The sequence below is a fragment of the Rhynchophorus ferrugineus genome, unplaced genomic scaffold (genome assembly GCF_030347505.1).
Source record: "Rhynchophorus ferrugineus isolate W39M unplaced genomic scaffold, kcgeb_rfMv2 rfM6, whole genome shotgun sequence".
NCBI classification, from domain to species: Eukaryota; Metazoa; Arthropoda; class Insecta; order Coleoptera; family Curculionidae; genus Rhynchophorus; species Rhynchophorus ferrugineus.
In genome coordinates, this window is record NW_027472585.1 from 8,706,045 (window position 1) to 8,723,315 (window position 17,271).

At 31.5% G+C, this 17,271-nt stretch overlaps 3 protein-coding genes and 1 non-coding gene across 4 annotated transcripts in view; 2 read left to right on the forward strand and 2 right to left on the reverse strand.

The window, feature by feature from the left end:
* Positions 1 to 613: 613 nt before the first annotated feature.
* LOC143199123 (uncharacterized) lies at positions 614 to 3,950 on the reverse strand. Its single transcript, XM_076408875.1, has 4 exons — positions 3,788 to 3,950; positions 3,582 to 3,722; positions 3,073 to 3,204; positions 614 to 2,448 (listed from the first exon to the last, which is right to left on the reverse strand). The coding sequence occupies exons 1-4, from the start codon at positions 3,828 to 3,830 to the stop codon at positions 2,387 to 2,389; spliced, it is 378 nt and encodes a 125-aa protein (XP_076264990.1). The 5' UTR covers positions 3,831 to 3,950; the 3' UTR covers positions 614 to 2,386.
* A 628-nt stretch (positions 3,951 to 4,578) lies between these two features.
* Taf11 (TATA-box binding protein associated factor 11) lies at positions 4,579 to 5,497 on the reverse strand. Its single transcript, XM_076408874.1, has 3 exons — positions 5,038 to 5,497; positions 4,800 to 4,984; positions 4,579 to 4,742 (listed from the first exon to the last, which is right to left on the reverse strand). The coding sequence occupies exons 1-3, from the start codon at positions 5,463 to 5,465 to the stop codon at positions 4,609 to 4,611; spliced, it is 747 nt and encodes a 248-aa protein (XP_076264989.1). The 5' UTR covers positions 5,466 to 5,497; the 3' UTR covers positions 4,579 to 4,608.
* Positions 5,498 to 5,557: 60 nt separating this feature from the next.
* The window catches only part of trc (Serine/threonine-protein kinase tricornered), a 253,736-nt gene continuing 242,022 nt past the window's right edge, over positions 5,558 to 17,271 (forward strand). The window contains exons 1-2 of the mRNA XM_076408904.1: positions 5,558 to 5,889; positions 6,085 to 6,204. The gene's annotated coding sequence lies outside the window, so the exon portion shown is untranslated. The remainder of the gene's footprint in view (positions 5,890 to 6,084; positions 6,205 to 17,271) is intronic.
* Positions 10,161 to 10,253, forward strand: TRNAY-GUA (transfer RNA tyrosine (anticodon GUA)). The gene is made up of 2 exons: positions 10,161 to 10,197; positions 10,218 to 10,253. It is a non-coding gene; the product is annotated as a tRNA-Tyr (tRNA).

The window sequence follows — 17,271 nt, forward strand, 5'->3', positions numbered from 1 at the left end:
CGACTCTACTTTTGGGGAGGGGCAAAGAATAACATTTTGATTTTTATTTAACATTCTTGATTATTATCAATCTGTATTTAGTCTTGTAGTGAAAAAAGAATGTATCGTTAAACTACGGAAAAGCCAAATATTACATTGCTTTCTACACAGATATGTACACCCAACATTTTCATGACTAAATAGAACTGCATCAACCAATGTTTCTTCTTGCGTTTTATTGTTGCTTTTTAGGTACATAATGTAAGTGCATTTAAAATGTACAGACCATGGATAAATTTGCCAAACAAAAATTTCAATTTAAAACTATTACTTAATCAATAGTGAATAAATTCGGAAGAATTAAGGTGGTTGTTGTGACGTTCTCTAACTTGTATTAATAAATATAAAATAATCATTTTTATTCTTAAAATACACTGCGTTCTGCCACCCTTTGTATTTAATACATTTGATAATTGCATATATTTGCTTGTACAAATGTATTATGATAATTTTATATTTAGTAATTGGTTGGGTGTACTCAAACAACAAATTTAAAAAAGCAAGAAGAGATTTACATCGCTTTATAAAACCAAAAAAAAACAACAAAAAGCTATAAAAAAGATAATCCATGGACAAATATATGAATACAATGAATTTATTATTAGATATACAGAGTTAAGGTATTAGATAATAAAATATATTAACTAGAAAAGACTGCAAGTAAAACTGTACAATGTAAGGTTATTTTCGTTTTTTTTTAAAACATTTTTTAAATAATTTTTTTAAAAGATTATTTTAGATGAAGCCATAGTTTGCAGTCAGTGTACAGTACCCCCAACATCTCGCTTTTTATCCATTTGATTTGGTGTTTTATAATCGAACAGTGAAGTTGCCAAGATTTATTGTTATCTAGTTTATTTGCTCTAGAAAGGTAAGTCTCATCGCGTTGTGGTGTTTGATGTCCTTAGTTATCTTCTCAGGTATATCTTCTTACAGGAACCATCAAACTTTTTGTTTTTGTTTTGTTATAGTCAATATAAATCAAGTCATATCATTATTATTATATCATCGAAAATAAATGGATTTAATTGGTATTATTTTAGATTTTGCAAACACTAAATTACTTAAATTTTTTTTTTGTGTTGCACATCGAATAGTGACTTATCCACTACTGATTTTCATGTATATATTCATATAAACCTATATATAACTTTTAGCCAAGTAATTATAGTCATACAGTTTCAGAGAATTTGTTTGTAATCAGTCATGAATGTGATCAAAAAAGCACGTTTGTAAATAATTATAAAAAGATATAAGTCGGTAAGAACAAATTAGAATGTACAATAAATAGTATCAGGTTTCGGCGGAGATATATGTGGGAAGGATTAAGAGAAAAAACGAAATTTTACGAATCAGTAAAACACCATGAATTAAGCTGGTCGATTATCCTGTAAGATTTGTTTATGCTAAATTAGATAGTAAGATTTTAGCCATAAAGACATACTAGGTAGCAAAGTAATAACTTCAGTTTTAATAACAATTTATTATCTCTAACGTAAAACTATTGAAAATAAATAAAGCAAATTAGATATTAGGTACTGCTTAGGTTTAAGATTTTTTTAAAACAAAGTCACGAGAAACATACTTTTCATGTACTTTTTTCACATAACCATCCTTCTTTTAATTGGAAGTTTATCTGTAAAAGGTAGTGTATATCGAGAAGTCTTAGATAGTGTTAATAAGGAAATTATGATCTTGTAAGATATTTTTTTTAAATGGAATTTCGGCAGGTTGAATGTTTATTTTTATTGTGGCGTTTTTCACGACGCTCTAGACTTCCATGTGGCCTTGCTTTGTGTATTTTTGACCCACTGTGATAGTTTAGTCATTTTTTACTCTGAACCTAAGTCAAAGTAAATTTCTTTTGTCGCGTTTTAAATTTCCATGCTCCGATGCCAGTGTTAAACAAATATTGAGAATAATTTAGAAAAAGTTGTTTTTGTTATTATTTAGGTTTTATCGCCACCACTAATATTAGAATTGCATTATTGGACTTTTCTGCTGATGACTGATGATCAGATTTTTTTAGACTATTTTACTCGTGCTGATGTGGGTACTGTGATTCGGTTTTTATTTTTAATTATTACGTTAAAAACTTGAGAATATTAAATGTGGATTATCTCATATTTGTAACTGTTTTAATTTAAAAAGAAATAAAGTGACATGATTATTAAGTGCTTGTTTGATTTTTTCGTTATCGTTACTCTAATACGCTCATATGTTTTTTTTTAAATATCTTCAAGTTGTCAAAAAGAAGGAGTGCCAGCTCCGAAGATAAATAAAACAATTACAAATATAAAAAGTTGTTTTATTATAAAACATAAAGGAGGAGTAAAACTATAGTTTATTATATAACAATACATTCGTATGGGAAGACGTCGCCTCTTCCAACTCCTGGTACTGGACAAGCTAGAAAAAAAAACAAGTACCAAATATTATACCAACATAGACATTTTGACAAGTTTACTTTTTTTGATTTCTTAATTTAAATGATCTTTGTGACCTTCCAGCGATTATGTGTATTTTATCTTACAAACAAAACCCCTATAATTTGGAAATATACTAGGGACAATACAGAATTGTTTGGTTTTGATTATATATTATCTAATTTATTGTAATAATAGATCTTTATCCTTAATTACTTATAAATATCTCATAAGATAAAAACGTTAGTTTATTTATTTATTTATTATTGTGTGTGTGGTAATTGATAAAAATATTTGACAGAGATTGTTTTAATGGACGTGATTATTTTTAAATTTATCTGTATTCCATACTTTATAACACATCTATGCATTTTCATTCGTAAATTTTGCAAGGTTGATTACAAACTAAATATCGAATCGCTATTTACAGAATATGCAGTTATTGTCAATCAATTTAAAATAAGCCGAAATTATAATATCAATTTTTTACTTAATCGGCTATCGTAAAATATTTTTTTAAACTATGTTCATATCTATATGATAGAGGTTATCGTTGTTATGAACTCAAAATATGTTATAGAATACAACGCGCTTGTGGCACTCTTACCTCGATTGCATCTCATTCCGAAATATCCGGTACCTTCACAGCGACATTTGAATCCAGGTTGTTGAGATATCTGAATGCATGTACCGCCGTGTAAACAAGGATTGTTTACTTTACAAATATCCTTCTTTTTACCTATAAATTATTTATTATCAAGTATACGTATTATTGCCTACTAGTTATTTGCTGTCATGCAAAATTAATTGTAACTGAATAAGCATGCAAAGCAAAATATGTATTCATCAAATAAATGCATTATTTGATTTTTGTTATACAACTAAATGTGTTTTTTTAAATACTTTTATTATATTATTTAAATTCATTAAAGAGCTAAGTTTTTAAAAGAAAATGTCTAATGAGAATAGCAAAAATAATAGATTTTACTAAATTAATACTGTTTTTTGTTTATTTTACCTAAATTAATATGTTAACGATATTATATTAGATGTATTGGCACTCAATAAATAATCTGTATATGTTAAATTAAAATAAATGAATAAAACTAGAATTACCTCTCAATGCGGCTTGGCATTCTTGGATGGTATCGTATCTATAATCAGAAATACAACCATAACCACAGGAACATACCAGATTTCTAATTAAACATCCTTGCTTTGTCTGGCTTGGATCGCAACTTACGCAAAATTCGAAACCTATAAAGAAAATAATAATAAAAAATCGTAAGCAAAATAGTTCTTTTTTTTTAATGTTAACTCACCTATAATCAATATAAGACTTAATACCAAATTATTTACATGCATTTCTCTGAAATATTTTTAGAAATCTCTCCCCTGAGATAGACTGATTAATACAATAAGTGAGTCTAATTACATTTATAACTACACCACACGGTTGGTGGACAAAACCATACTATTGGAATTACTTCAACTAAAAATGTTACTGTATTCTTACATTTATTGCTTAGTATACCAGTGGTGTGCATTATTATTGACCGTTTATTATGGATTTATATTTTTGTAAATCAACTAAATCATGAAACTGCAACTAAATTTGGGTGGTGAAATCTCTAGTATGCTTTTCACTCAACATTTTTCTTCGGTAATGTAGGTAAAATTACAATGTTATTGTAAGTTACTCAACAGCTGCATAATGCGGAATTGAACATTTTGTAACGCCACTGGTTATTGATAGGCTCAGCGGCCGCTTCTTTCCCGATAACAAAGATCGTTGGCCTCTTTTTGAAATTATGACCATAACTTGCTGATAACAGATATGCAGGACTTTGATGGACAAAGAAAATGAAAGATGTTTGACAAATAAGACAGCAATTATTTCCTTATTCCTGACCTATTTATTATTTACAAATATATTTATAATTTCTTATTCATAATAGTTGATCTTAATTTTTATATATTTCTAGCATACTTTTATTAATAAAACCCACCTTACAGAGTAAAATTTTTCAATTGTTTTAACTAAGATCTATATTATATATTGTTCACTGTAATAATGTGAAATACAATAACATTTAATATAAAGAAACTCAGATTATTAACTCACATATTTATTAATAAAATACTATATTTTAAAGTGTGCTCTATAATCTCTTCCATTAGGTATGCTCCCATATTTTCTCATTCGTCTTACAGCTTCTCTTAAATGTTTAGGCTGTAAGGGACCAGTATCATTCAATTCATCCATTACATCTAGACCTAAAATTTTAAATTACAGCATGATAACAATTTCTAAAAACTTTTTTTAGTTTATACCTTCTTCGACTATCTCTCCCACAAAAACTTTAGCTATCCCTGCCATGGCAATTACAACATTCTGTGACACTGAGCAGCCAGTAATAGTTTGCATTAATCGTTTAATTGCAGCTTTAGGAAAAGCTGATCTTCTATACATTTCATATCGATCTAGTTGTTCCTCTGTAAAGTTTGAAACTAAAACTCTAAAATTGTATTACTGTTTATATCTCCAGCAAAATTTAAGTGAATGTCTTACTGCATTTTTTCTCTTTCCTCTTCCTCAACTTCCTTTTTGGTCCTTAGATCTTTTTTAGATTTCGAACTTAGATTATTTAATGACATGGTAATATTCGAATTGGATGCTTCTGGCATTATGATATCCACATCTAAATCTAACATTTCATCTTTAACTTCAGCTTTAATGTTGATTGAATCTTTATTATCGATATCTATATCCATATCTGCTTTAATTGTGTCCTGAGTCGAAACATCTTCAAAATCTTCTTCGTCGTCGGAAGCAGCTGCACTATAATCATATTTTAAGTTATCCAGTGCTCTAATATTATTATGATCAATTTCTTTTTCTAGAATATCATCCATGGTTTGGGCAGAACGGCAGAACTTATAAAACTTGTCGATAAATAAAGTTTGTTTATGTACTAGGTTATATCGTTGCTCTTTCATATTATTAGGCGTTATCCTAATGGCAACATAGAACAAATTGTGCTGCCATCTAGTAAAATAATAGATAAGTTTAGCTATATTAATTTGTCGATAGAGGTATTCATGTCAAAAAATCAGTCAATATTACATACCTATTTGACAATAACAATTTTTGTTTACTGTAGAAAAACTGAATTAAAAATTTTCGGAAATGTTGTGAATTTTGTATAACTATTATAATATCGAAGAAAATTTGCTATTAAAATCGTCGCGAGAGTAATTACTCGTTTTCTAACAACCGATAATCAGTTTTTTGTCTCGCGTTGAGGTTCCGTTAATTTGTAATTGAAACCTTTGTTTATGTTAATTGAAATTTGTGGAGTATTTCGTGGCCAAAGTATGTTCTGACCGGTAAAATAGTTATTGGAATTATCGCAAAGGCACGGTTAGTATAAAATAACATAAATATTATCTTTTCTGAATTTATTTCACCACACAGGTTGTAGTTTTTTTTTTGTTGACATTTGGCAAGTCTCTGCTGTTTTATTTTCGAAATAGTCTAAAATGTCTTACACAATAAGTTTTATGGGTCATCTTTTTGTTGTTGTTCCAGTATATGATGTAGAATTGTTTTTTTTAGGCGCACCTCAAGGGGATTTTCTTTATCAGAAGTGGTTTATTGGATGGGGCTAGTATTGCCCCTAGTTTCTTGCACTGGCTCCCACTTCAACTACCACCATTACCCCGTTAAATTCAGAAGGTATGTTATTTAAATTAGATATGCAATATCTTTTTTCTTTCTTGGGATATAAAAGGTTGCCTAAGCTTAATGGTACCATCATTATTATTGATAGAAGAATGTATTAATTATACAGCAATAACAAGCAAATTTTATTTAATTTTCTTTCCACCAATTATTTATTTGTCTATAAGAAATTTGATAGCCACAGATTCCTATATCAGTAGATATATTTATAGTAAAATTAATTAATAATTTTTATTAGAAATAAGTAACTCTGGTCAAAACAGTAAACATTGTGTTATATAAAGTTATATATTATGTCATGTATACTTAATAAACCTCTAACATTGTCATAGTGTATATAAAGTATATATATATTATATGTTTCAAGTGATTGTTGTAACACAAGCATGTAACAGCTATTTTTAAAATCTATTTTGTAGATTTTGAGGATGTAAATTTGTGAATGAACTTCATTAAAATTATTTTAATATCTAATAATATAATATTAGTATTTTTTTCAAATAAACACTTAAATTTTATAATTTAACTAGTAGCATATTTAATGCAAGTAATTAATAATAATTTTAAATCAAAAATTAAAGAATAATTAAATAGTGGTATGATATCACATAGTATATTTTTTGTAAAAGTATCAAATTCCATGCCATACCATCAATGTATAAAATTTGTTGAAATTATATTGGATATACATACTATTTCTTACTTTTATTTCATTTATGTATTTTATATTAATTGGTTTTACACAATCCAAAAATATGTTTTATATTAATATATGTTATAAAGCAATTCATGCATTACTTAGTTCTATGGGATACTTTTTAATATATGTTAGCCTATAATAAATATATAAATGCTTATAATAGCAGTATAATAAGTAATGCAGAAGTATAATCGCTAGAGGGCGAAGTTGAACCCATTACAATATCAGGAAGTTCTGAGGTTTAGTGATTTTCCGTCCGATCTAGCGTGCGTGTAGATTGTGGTTTTCTGGTTGCTTTTCTCTTCACGGTTGGCATTGTTGTATACATCGGCCAGCCTTCCTTTGTTTTTCCGTCCTATTTGCAAGGCAGGCCTTGGTTGGCTTCCGTTCTGTCGTCATCTCATAGAAATTCGGTCGGATTGTTCTTACGAATTTATGTATTTTCATGGTCTAAATAAACTAGAAATTATATCTTTTTAATAAAAAGAAACAATAACGCATTTCTATACCATTGTTTATGCTGTATTTCATTGCTTTATTTTATATTTTTGTCTGTATGTAAGTAGTGTAACGAAAATAATTTCCGAATAATATGTGAATAGATAATTTGTTTTTGAAAATATTTACTGCAATAAGGAATATTGAGAAAACATTTTCAAGCGATAGCATATACAGGTTTTACTTGAAAGGATACATTCATGTACTAATTATAATTTAGAAACTTTAGAAAGTCAAAACGAAAATATGTTAGAGACAATCATAATGTTGTTTATGCAGGTGTAATCATAGAAAATAATTAATGCAGGTACTAAAACTTAATCAGCATCGTTCATGAGTCATCAATGCGATAGGTAAAAATAACTGTTAAAGGCTTAACTTACTTTTAGCTTAAATAACTTTTATTCGACAAATCTTTGCTAGAAAACAACTGTATTGTCGTTTTATGTATTAAGGTAAACGCACACTGGATAGAACAATCTCCGATATGTACGCATATGCTTTAAAACAAGGAAGTTATTTCAAGATTGCATTTGATGACGGATTTGATGCGTTCTAGAATTTAAAAAATTTATTAAAATAATACTGACTATATATAATGAATATAATATGTCAAAAAGGAACAATTATACAATGCGTTGTACCCGCACGCTGTTACCTCTAGAAAATTTTGCGATAATAAAGTAGAATGGATCAAAATAATGTACCCTTGAATGCAAAAAGTTTAAAAACTATTCGTTAGAGAGGCAAGCTAAGCTAATTTTAAAAATATATTTGTTATATGGCAAGACTAAGCGATAGGCCGTGGTAATTAAAGAAAACGATGTATTTATGGCAAACTGAGAGATGAGATAATTCTGATGAGACTTAAGGGTTTCGTTTACATCAGAATGACATTGAGCCCATAGTTTCGTTTGTAAGGTTGATTCAACTTCCTTCCGTAAGATAAAATAGTTTAAATTAGAATAAAGTGTACACGTAACTGGCGTAGTCGGTTGGGGATTTAACAAAGCCATACATTCATGGCATAAGCATCGTAGTTCAGGGTATAAGGCCATCAAAAGCAGATTGCAGTAGTTTGGTTGTTCAATTGTAGAGTATTTGGAATTCGGTGTTACCAATATTGGGGAAACCATTCTATACCGACAAACTTTAAAGGCAAACTGATGGACAAAGGTACAGGCGACACCCACAACTATAAGCTGTCCATATGGGACAAAGACCAACCATGTACGATGCTTTGGTTGTTTCTTTAGGAGGAGAGTTAGTCTAAATATAGCAGTTTAGTTCATATGGAGAATATATTTAGATTAGCCATTTCTTTCCGTAAAATAGGATAGTGTTTTTTTAATAATTAAGTAAAATAAAAGTTCTTTTTTAAAACCTTTCACATTTCATAATCTACTTACCTTAACAAAACACGTTTTGAAGAATTATGATGATAAATAACTTTCGTAAATAAATGCAATAATGGCATAAGCACGTCATCAATATTCATGACGTCAAGTGAGATCGAAAAATCCGGTTATAGATTGAAGTGAATTTTACATTTTTGCAAACTACAATAGGCAATATATTCTACGCCATATATGAGATGCATTGGCTGTTTTCTTGGATATCCCAGCGTAAATTAACTGCCTAGGCCAGTCTTGCTCAAATGTTGATTTAAATATTGCTAACGAAGATTCATGTAATATCACTGAAGACATAGCTGACACAGCATTGAACAATTTGTGACCATACAGTAAGAAGAAGGAGGAAAAGGCATGGAAGAAGACATGACTGATTTAAGATTATAAATCGAATTAAAATATCAAGATAAATCAATATTAATTATTCATAAATATGCAATAATTAGAAGATTGTCCCATAAAATTCCGTTGTAACCATTCGTGGAGTATGCCTACTGAGGAAATGACGTTAAAGTACGTAGACTACCTCACAGGTGGTGTGAAAATGTGTGCGTATTGTATAGAATGTATCTCGTTCGACTTTTAGAATCGTAATTCTTAGGAGAAAAAGTATGAAGACCATTTTTGTAGATAATTTTATAATGTACAATTTTGGTCTAAACCATTTTTTTTTAAACTCGCCGTTGACGAGAAAGACCGAACATTTTGACGTTGAATAACTTTTTTAGCAGACGTCTCCACCAAAGTTCAGCTCTGTCAAAATTTTAATAATTTGATCACTATTTTTATGGTTAAATGGACCGCACAACTGAGTACTGAGACATTAAAAACAATAATAATGATGTTTGTATATGTGTAAACACAGCAAATAATTAATGGAAGCGATAAAACTTAATAAGCATAGTTGGTCCATCAACAGAATAGGTAAAAAATAACCGTTACAGCTTCTGTGTAAAAGATTATATACTGTTAGTGCCACGTAATGGTTCTGCAGTAGGACTGGTTCGTTTCTTGTCGCGCTTTTCCGGAAAACGCTAAATAGACCCGTCTTATTACGTCGTCGGGAGATGTTTTTGTCCTTTAATCGGTCAGTGGCAGCCGTTTATTGTCGTTTTTCGTGCGCGATAATAGACTTTTATCCGCGTTTCTGAGCTAGTACATCGAACCGCTACAATTAAGCCCGTCCAATATGGAGCCGTGTAATGTCCGACGGGTGTTGTTTAATTAATTATCCCAGTTTTGTTTTATTTTAGCCGCTCCAAATTAATATCTATTATTAAATTATTGACAGAAAAGTGATACCGTCTAGTGTATTGCTGTATTGAAAACCTTCAGTATAGCCTTCGATAGCTCAGTTGGTAGAGCGGTGGACTGTAGTGGTTTAACTGAATGTAGACATCCATAGGTCGCTGGTTCAAATCCGGCTCGAAGGAAAAACTTTTTTATTTTTTTGCCTCCTATTAAAATTGTATTTTTTAGTGGGATTCATTTATAGTATATATGATTATAGAAATTGGTTTTCGAAAAAATCCTGATTTTTTTTAATATAAAATTAAACTGATTTTCTTATAGCGTGAAAACGAATTTATTTAAACTAAACATTATTTCTGTATTTCCTAAACAATTATATATAGCTTCTAGACTGACACTTTTATTGAAAGTTGTACAAACGCATTTCTGTAATAGACGTTGGATTTATTTAATCTAATAAAAATTGACTTGTTTTTGTGGATTATAATCAAAACAATCAAATAAGATGTTATCAACATCTAGTAACGTAATACCATTTATTAAAAATCTTTTTTAATCTTACCTGTTGAAAATATATGATTACGTATCAAACCTAATATAGCAGGTACCACTTGAGGAAGCTGCAATTCGTTATTATAAAACGATCATTTAAATTTTTAACAAGGGACAAACTTACGCAATTTCGTATGCAAAAATTAATATAGGGTGGGCCATCGAAAGATACTATAGCCGTTTTTGATATCGATATTTTTTGACCGATATATCGATAATATTTTATTGTAAAAAAAAATTAAGGATATTTCTCAAACATTATAAGCATCGGTACTTAATTATAAATGTTTAGTGTACTTTGTACTTAATTTGATAGCGGTTTACTAAATTTTTTTTTATTTTTTATCATTTTTAAAGAAAATTTTTAAGCCGATATATTTTTATTTCCTCTTAAAAATATCGATATTTTTCCTAGTTGATGCGAACAACATTTACATATATTTATTCTTCTCGTTGGCTGACACTCCTGGTCTAAACACATGTCTAAAAACGTATGTCTGAATGATGAACAAATTACATTATCGTTTTCCATTGCAAACCATTCCATACGGGGCATACAATGGACATTTGAGCAGAAATAGTGCTATTTAGAAGATCATTAAAGGAAATCTGTTAGACGGTACTGAAAAATAATTTTATTATAATTGTAAAGACTAGGTACATTCCTTTGGTTGGTGGAAGGAGGTGTTATATCGCGTGGTTAATATGGCCCTGGCCACATATTGTAAGGAAATGTATGTGATGGATTGTGTTGTGAACGATTTCTGCTCTCATTGTCGTTTGTAAACCGCTATTAGATTAGATCACATTACAATAATTAGACTTAGACCAAGAAAATCAGCTTCAAGACATAAAATTGACGGGATGTGTAAACCTGGTGTTTCGGGTGTTCTGAAAATGCCTAACAAGGTTAGCATTCAGTTCTTTTGCGACACAAATGGTATTTTGTCTGCGGATTGTTTTCTCAATTATAACTGATTCATATAGTAGTAGACCATAGAAATAGAAATTTATTTTTACAGTTTCCTTAAATATATTTTTAGACGAGGGTATATTTGGATTGGACCTACTGTTTAACGTGGGCTCTCAACGAGGGTCCTCGGCATTAAGCCTACCGACTGGCCAGTGATCAATTTAGAGAACATCCCAGAAGACATCCGGTCTTACCCAGCCTGGTTACTGGCGTGACTGGGATGGTTATTTTATGTCGGATTTTCCACACTATTGCCTATAAAGACATTTACAATTATAATCACAAACATAAAGTAGATTCACCAGTAGTAGTAGGATTCGAACACCAGTAGGATTCGAACTATTGCCTTAACCACTTCAGGGATGAAACTAATAAAATGTATTCTTGGTTTATAAATTTCTTCAACAACCTTCATATTTTGTTTTGTGTTATATGTTGGTCTGGCGCAACTAGACCAGACAATTAGCCAGTAATCATATCGAAATAATACACCATTTCGTTCTATTTTAGGAAGTCACCGGCAACGGTTTCGAATGGAAAATAATTTTTACGTAATGCTGATATTATTCATTTTTCGCAGTCGCAGGAACGGTGCCAAGTGTGTAGAACGCTACCTTGCGTGAAACGCCGCAAGAAGGATCGATTTACTTGCGACCTAAATTTGCCCGAGAAGTCGCCGTCTACCGCCATAGCGGGTCCGAGCTAGAAAAGGTACTGCCAGATGTGTTGGGTAATCGGAGGCAGGCCGAACACAGCGCTAAAATGCGCCTATAACAGGTCAATTGAAAAGTCCCCGGCCTACCATAGTAAAACAACTTTTTTTTTGGCAAAATTATTTTTTTTTCTTCAACATAATTCCCTTCAAGGGTGATACACTGATTATAGGGACCCTCCAACTTTTCGGTACAATTTTCTCAACTCGTCGTTGTTTTTGATCAAAGCTCGTCGTTGTTGAGCTCGCGCGGCACCCACTTTGCACAGAGCTTTCTCATACCCAAATATTCGTGAATAATATTATATACACGTTCAGTTGATATCTTTAGAGTGTTATTTCATTCAGTTTCAATTTACGGTCATTCAAAATCATTTTGTTTTTTTTAATGTTTTCGTCTGTAATAACCTTTTTTGGGCGTCCATTGCGTTGACCGTCTTCGGTGCTCATTTCACCACGTCTAAACTTAGCATACCAATCCTTGATGGTTGATTTTTCTGGGGCAGTGTCCGGAAACTCGGCATCAAGCCAAGTTTTTGCTTCAATTGTATTTTTTCCTTTCAAAAAGTAATATTTTATCAACACGCGAAATTCCTTTTTATAAATTTTTTTCACAATAACAAAAGTTGCTTCACTATAAATGCTATAATTCTCAAACTAATGATCTGACAGCTGTCAAATGTATACACGCATCTTTTGCCACGCACTAGCGCCATCTATGTGTCAGGCCGATGACTTTTCAATTGACCTGTTACTGAAATTGTTTCGCCGATTATGCAACCAATATTTCCTGTCCGAGGGCTGAATCCGTTCATACTTCAGTTTGAAGTTAATTTTTTGGCGATTTAATAATATTATGATTAAATTCTTTGTAATCCCAGAAATCTTTTTAGAACTTATCTTTCATGGGTATTGAGCATCGGGAATTAAGTTTAATTCTTTTGTTTTTCAAATTATTTTCGTCCGAACTTCGCAAAGCACTTTGAATGTTGAGACTTCGAATCAATCCACCTACGTCTCGCGACAAAACTTTAGCACATTTTAATTTCAACTCAATGAAAATAGATTGTCGGATCGATTATTTTTATATTCTACGATTTATGTAAATATTACAGCTATTGTTTACCTTAATATGTTCTTTACGTGGAATCTATAAGTAAACATAGAGAGATAATCACGCTCCAACAATGCGACAAAACTACAACACAGTTGTGTAAAAAAAGAACAGATGAATGTTTTTAATTTTTAATTCAGTGATGGGTACGTCCCTATTTTTTATATATGTTTTTAGCATAATCTTGATCTAGCTTTTTCACTTACCTTGGAGAGCATATTTTTGTTTTCAACTTGTTAAATTGTTTATCATTGAGTACAGATTAATCGCTAGCTTACCCTAACAAGTGTTTTGTGTGTTAAATTCTAAATTTTTTATTATTTTTAAATTTTTAGTGAGTTCTTTATGTATTTTTTGATGTCGGTTCAATTCTTTTGTTAAAATACTTTATTTTTCTCTTTTAAGTGTCAGATATTTACTCAATAAATCACTCAGTTATTTTATTTAATATTACAATGGGTAGGCCAAGTAAAGATGCAGTCCGTATGAGGAAAAATAGTAATAAAGAAGCAATGATTGAAAAGAAGGAGTGCTTCAGGCTCCGGGGTCCGCTATCTAGCCTAGGTGATTAGACAAGTGTTCTAACTAGACAACAAAAAGTTTTCATCACCACTACGACGTCTTATATGCTATAATTAGCGCTTAAAAAGTAAGCTGAATGGCTTTTGCACTGAACGACTTCCGATTTTCCGTCACATCAGCTCAGCAATAACATTATACCCAAATATCTGATTATTTTAGATCAAAAATAAGTCAAAATTTTGTACGTGCTTTTAAAAATTGACCTTATTCCTCGACCCCCTCCCCCTGATCCTAATTTGGTTTCAATGGGACCACCTTGGAAGTGCACTCTATCGATTAAAAAAGAATTTTGAAAATCGGCCCACAATTGACGGGGAACCTACTATTTTGAAGTAGGCGCCGACCCCTTAAACAATACAAAAATAACAAAATTAAAAAGGAACAAAACAAATATAATTTAATAAAACTGTTTGGGCACGGTACCGATTTCAAACTGATTTTTATTTAGTTATTACAACGATTATTACGTACATATTTTATTTTAAAACGTTTTCTCATGTTAAAAGTCTAACTTTTACATTTTAATGAGTTTCTTATTTATTTTTTGTAGTCGGTTCAATTTTTGTTTGTAAAAATATTGTTTTTAAGCAATCTCGCTTATTTTTTGTGAACCGTATGGTCGGTACACGCGTCGGGTTTCGATATTTATGAGCGATAAATCGAGACCGAGGAAAATTCTGCAGCGGTGGCAAAGGGAAATGTATGCAAACGGGTCAGGCATTAAGAGTAATGCGTTTTTAATGGAAACACCGCGGACGGCATAAATCGGTAATGGGGAATCGATGGGGAAGGTCGCGGCGCTATATTGTCCGCGCGCACGGTAGAAAAGGGCCAAACAAAAGATAGTGCCGGTCGGAGTGACGTCAGTAATGAAATGGAATTTTGAAATAGTTGGCGGTGCGGATATTAACGCGTCGTCGAACGGGGTGAGAATTGGAAGGAAACAGCCCCGGTGGCGATAGTCAAGGTCGTGGATCGATAAGGGGGGCCGGGAGGGACGGCGAGGGAGGTTAAATTTGTTTGTATAGACGCTTGATACGCATAAATTATCTTTCGTTATTGGCGCCGTTCGCTTCCATTAGTCTTGATTTATTAAGCTAATTTGAATTCCTCGAATTATCGCGACAATTTGGTAAATTAAGAGATAGTAGTGTTGTTAAAGATTAACATCGCGTTAGGCAAGAATTTGTCTAGAGTACTGTACTGGTTAGTCGGAAGATGAGTTAGTGAGTTAATAGTAAGCCTATTTGGACTGTGATACAAATATGGGGTTGCATTAAGACATCAAAACAACTAGTAAGCCAACGACACCAAAATAAAGTTCGTTGATTAATGGCCAATGCTTATCACACATAAGATGCAAGAAAACACTTTACGTTACGTAATGGTGCAGATGTATTAATAGGTCAATTGAAAAGTCCCCGACCTGACACACAGATGACGCTACTGGAATTAAATCCATATTTATTTAGTTAACCCTAACTCTCAAAAGATGCGTGTATAAATTTAACAGCTGTCGGATCATTAGTTTGTGAATTATAGCATTTTGAGTGAAGCAACTTTTGTTATTGTGAAAAAATGGATCAAAAAAGGAATTTCGCGAAAAAATAAATTTGAAGCAAAAACTTCGCTTGATGCCGAGTTACCGGATACTGCCCCAGGAAAACCAACCACCAAGGATTGATATGCTAAGTTTAGACGTGGTGAAATGAGCACCGAAGACGCATTCTGGTCGTTTTTCGACCACTGCATGGTCCAGATTGACAATTTACTGTCGATGTCGATAACTATTAATTGTTTCATCAGGTTTCAACAATTCGCAATACACCACACCACTCTGGCCCCAACAAACACAGAGCATTGTCTTGCGACCCAAATGATTTGGTCTTGGGGTCGATCGGCCGGCTTCGCTAGGCGATAACTATGATTCTTTGCGTTTACGGTTTTCATAATAAACCTCCTTTTCATCACCCGTCACTATTCGATGCAGAAATTACTTCCAATCAGATCATTGACGATTTTTCGTTTTACCATTTACCTATCATTCATTTGATATGGCATCCGTCTTCCTATCTTTTGCATCTTCAAACTTTTTCGGTCTACCAGAACGTTTTTTGTCTTGCACTTCGATATTACCACCAACTACGCCTTACATGTTAGGTTAGAGAGGTTTCTATCAGAAAACGATGAATTTTGGCGGCTTTTTTCTTTTGATTAAATAATGATTTTAGTAGAATAACATGATATCAAATCATAACATTGCAGATTTAGGCCTAGCGACATCTGTTAATCTGTTAGAAAAACCAGTAATAACCTTCCAGTACACCTGGTATTTGATGCTTTTTGATCGTTATTGAAAAACGCATGTACTTATTAATAGAAGGAAATGTAATGTTAGAAAATTTCCAATAGTTAACCAAGTCTAAACATCGGAATTTTTACTGTTAAATATTAGACGATTCACATTTAAAGACAACCGGCCTGACAAGAACAACAACTTAATAGGCGGCACTAATTTCGACATTTATTGTCATCGCAATTTTATGTTATTAGTTTTTTAACGATGCTTTTAGCGGTCTAACGTCAACCCAGCTATCAAACAAATGTTTCAGATTTATTCGTTTCTTAGATTATTACTGGGGATAATTTGTACAATCGTAGAGCTTGTATTTCTTTGTTTCGGTCGAAGTAGAAGATAACCTTGTTGCGTGAGTCCGATCGCATTGTTGCGCTCAAATAAGAATTTGCTTTGTTTCCTTCTCTGCTCGATCTGTACTAAGTTCTAGTTGTTTTTTTTCCTGAAAATTATTTTTATAACATGTCATAATAAACAAATCGCTTAAATTATTATTTAGTAAATAGTTAAATGTATTTTGAAACGTTATTATAGTTAACCAAGCCTTTTTTATTATTATTTCTTTAAGGGTTTGTTGTACACGCGCACTTAAATGAAACAAATAACATTACGACATATAATAGGCGTGATGACACTAATAAAAAAATCACAACAATATTAATATATAATGATATAAATTCTAAAAAAACATTGGTTTCCAAATTACTTAAATGTGATTACTAAAGCATAAAATTTGGAAAACAGTAAAAAGAAAATAGTCAAAAAATAAGAATCAAATCGTTCATTCAAATCTATTGACTGTATGATAAAGGACAACGAAGCCACCAACTATCCAACTGAATTTTATACTCTTTGGATGTGTCTGACCTACCACCGCACAATTTACAACTGAAGATAGTCATCATACTTCC